Source organism: Montipora capricornis, chromosome 14 (assembly GCF_036669925.1).
Source record: "Montipora capricornis isolate CH-2021 chromosome 14, ASM3666992v2, whole genome shotgun sequence".
NCBI classification, from domain to species: Eukaryota; Metazoa; Cnidaria; class Anthozoa; order Scleractinia; family Acroporidae; genus Montipora; species Montipora capricornis.
In genome coordinates, this window is record NC_090896.1 from 26,134,675 (window position 1) to 26,137,913 (window position 3,239).

Consider the following 3,239-nt stretch of genomic DNA (forward strand, 5'->3'; position numbering starts at 1 on the left):
ATTTACAGTAAACTTTAATTTTAAAGAATGATTCCCTAAGCGTTGGTCCCTTTTCATGGGATGAGTCAGGACGTTTCACATCGCCTCTATGTCTCTTCTAAAACTGTTTAACTTGTTGTACCTTTAGCAAAAGTGTTGAAGTGCCAAATAAATGTACTAAAGAAGAAAATCATTAACTAAATTGTCGACAGGTGTAATTATAATTAATTGTCAGTCTTCTACTGCCCTTATTTAAAATTAAGAATTTATGTGATGTTGACAGTTAATTGTTGCTACTTTGCGGACATGGATTCTCTTCTTCGGTGCTACATTCTTTATCCGTTCCTTTATTTTGGAGCATCATACGCTTCTTATGAAGAGGGTAAGTGTTCTGTCAAATAACGCTTTTCAGTACATTATTATAACATTTCAGACTGCGGTCACTTCAAAAGGAGATAACTCAAAAGAGATATCACTGAGCTTAACAATGGATACAAGAACGTTATCTATATTAAGGATATCACATCCCTTTATTGTAACAATTCTCGACTACTCCAAGCGGTTCTGCATGGAAAGTGTGTACTAACATGTTTGGAGAGGAAATTGAAAATTTATTACCAGATTCTCGCTTCCTCCTCATTCCTCATCGCCGAGGCTTATTTCCCTTTCGTAAACGGTCGTTGCCATTTCTCAGAACGGTCGTTGCCATTTGAAACGGTCGATGCCATTTTTTAGCTCTGAATTACACTCATTAGGTCTAAGAAATCAAAATGTTGCGGTTACTGGGAGTTGCAGGTGGAGTTGTCTCGCTCGTCATATGAGTTGGGGTTCGCGTTAGGGTTCTGTTAATTTTAGGGTGAGGGCTAAGAACCCCAGTTCGAGTCTTGAAATTTTCGGACTCTTTTTTTTCCTCCAATTTTTCTTTTAAAAATGTTTTTTTTTTCCTTTTTTGTCTTAATTTTTGTTAATAATTTTTCTTAGTTTGTTTCTTTTAATTTTCTTTGAAGTGAAGTGTGTATTCGACCGTTATAAATGGCATCGACCGTTTCAAATGGCAACGACCGTTCTGAGAAATGGCAACGACCGTTTACGAAAGGGAAATTTGCATCGCCGAGTGGAAGCAAGAACGTTACAGAAATGTGCCAAAACGTAAAACGCACGAACAGGGCGTGCAAAGCCTGATTAAAGATATTATTTTACGGCGTTCTCGAAGCCGTCGTCCTCGGTCTTTCTTATAGGGAGTTTAGCGACCTGCCCATTCGCAGGCTAACACGTATCCAGATATTTCTGAATCGCATTTTTTTCTTTCCGGACACGCCTTACGTCCACACTTAACCGGCGAATTCGCTGGCGAATCCGGAACTTTTTGAATACGCTCTCCAGAGTGGATATTTTTGAATCCGATATAAATCCAGTGAACTTTGCTCGGGAGTAATCCATTAGGGCAAAAATTCTGGCAGGAACGTTTAGATTTCTTAACATTAAATAGGAAGTTCTCTTTTCCACTCGGTGAAATAACATCCTCCCATATCCTCTGGAAACGAGAGGCATGGATTTTTTACGAAGAATTACCAGCAACTCCAGTTCGTCACCACAATAAAATCTAAATGGCACAGAAAACCTCTGGTAACTTCGATATACCGGAAGAAAGGAATGACTGTGGAGGTTAACAGAATTAATTTCTGGTCCATTTTATTCTGAGTAAAAGTAGCGACATTTTCATCGAGATTATGTTTCATACTGTCTCTTTATTTTATCATCCGATCACCAGCGACCTGGTCCATCTTTAACTTTAAAATATATATATGTCTAAAAAAAAGTAAACACAAGTGTTTGCTTTGGAGATTAGAATTCTCGGGTTCCTAGCTTTGGAAATTTGACTTTTTTCTGTAAATGGGACGTGATGTGCGTGAGTGTTTTCCCGATTTTACACGTCTGTGACGCAGGCTATAGGTGAGTAACCATAAATCACGAAATGCAGCAGCAAATTCATATGTTTATTTTTTTGAGTTTTTAAAAACTGGACATAAATTACGTTATCGTCGTGTTTCCATAGCAATCGGTCCTCTACAACCTATTCCCGCAATCGGCATTGACCGATCAGAAACGCGTTATTCTGTTGAATGTATAATAAATGTGGTTCTTAAAAAAATTTACTCGGGAAAAGGGTTGACTGAAAGAAATAATTGGAGATAAAGGCTCCCCTCGATGATCAGTCCCTGCTTTAAGTAATTTTCATAACTGCAATGATCTAAATTTTTAAAACATGGATCTCGGCGCAGTTGGTGGCAGTCTTCCCTATATTATGTATCTTCATATGGACATCCTCTACAGGGTTTATTACGAACTGAAAAAGCTCTCAGTTGGTTTGATAGCTGAATCGATGGAGCAGCGTACCAGTTTGTCAGAGTTCAGGAGTTCGATTCACGTTCAAGGCTAAAATTTTCAGTAAACTGGACTAAACGAGAGGAAGCCATTTTGATATTTAGCGGTGGTGCTCAAATCACCTTCTGCGGGGTGATTATAACGACATATGACGCCAACCTCGACCTATCAGAACGCGAGAATCTCTGTAATCACTTGTGCAATCATGGTCAAACGTGCATTTTCCATTTTTCTCACATTAAAACAATCCCACAATGCCTACCTTGCTCGTATAACGTCTCCCCAAACGCGTTGCGACATCAATTGAAAGCAGAAGATTCATTAACGATTCTTTTTTCTGCAGGCTCTTGTCGTGCGCTCACGTTTCAGCCTTCTCTTTCCTTTCCTAACGGACGCTTGGAAAATCATATAATAAAGAGTTATGAAGTACACAATATGCATGAATGCGAATGGGTTTGTTACCAAGAACATGACTGCGTCAGCGTCAACTTCAACACTGAAGCGAACACAGATGGAAAACACAGATGTGAGCTGAACAATTCTACTCACGCTGAAGACAATAAAGATTTGATCAACGCCGAAAATTACATTTATCGAGGAACGGAGGTGAGACATTCAGTTTAATTCACTCCTGTGACACAAATACAGGCGTGTTGGCATGGAATATCTGTTTTTATTATATGCTTAAACGATGAAAGCGTTGAAGGCGTGCTGTGATTGGCTACTCAGACACCGAAACTTTTGCTATTCATCTCCGAGCAAACCGCGCGGGATTTGCGTTGGAAAGTATTGTAATCGTTGCGGCAATAAATGAGCTATGTGCCATGTCGTTGGCTAGCTAGTGTTGGATATTTACCTCTTTTTGTATGGTGTCT

At 39.3% G+C, this 3,239-nt stretch overlaps 1 protein-coding gene across 1 annotated transcript in view; it reads left to right on the forward strand.

Annotated features, from left to right (window-relative positions):
• The first annotated feature begins 285 nt into the window (after positions 1-285).
• The window catches only part of LOC138031803 (uncharacterized), a 13,017-nt gene continuing 10,063 nt past the window's right edge, over positions 286-3,239 (forward strand). Inside the window, exons 1-2 of the mRNA XM_068879426.1 lie at positions 286-361; positions 2,708-2,970. Coding sequence (XP_068735527.1) covers positions 286-361; positions 2,708-2,970 — 339 coding nt within the window. The remainder of the gene's footprint in view (positions 362-2,707; positions 2,971-3,239) is intronic.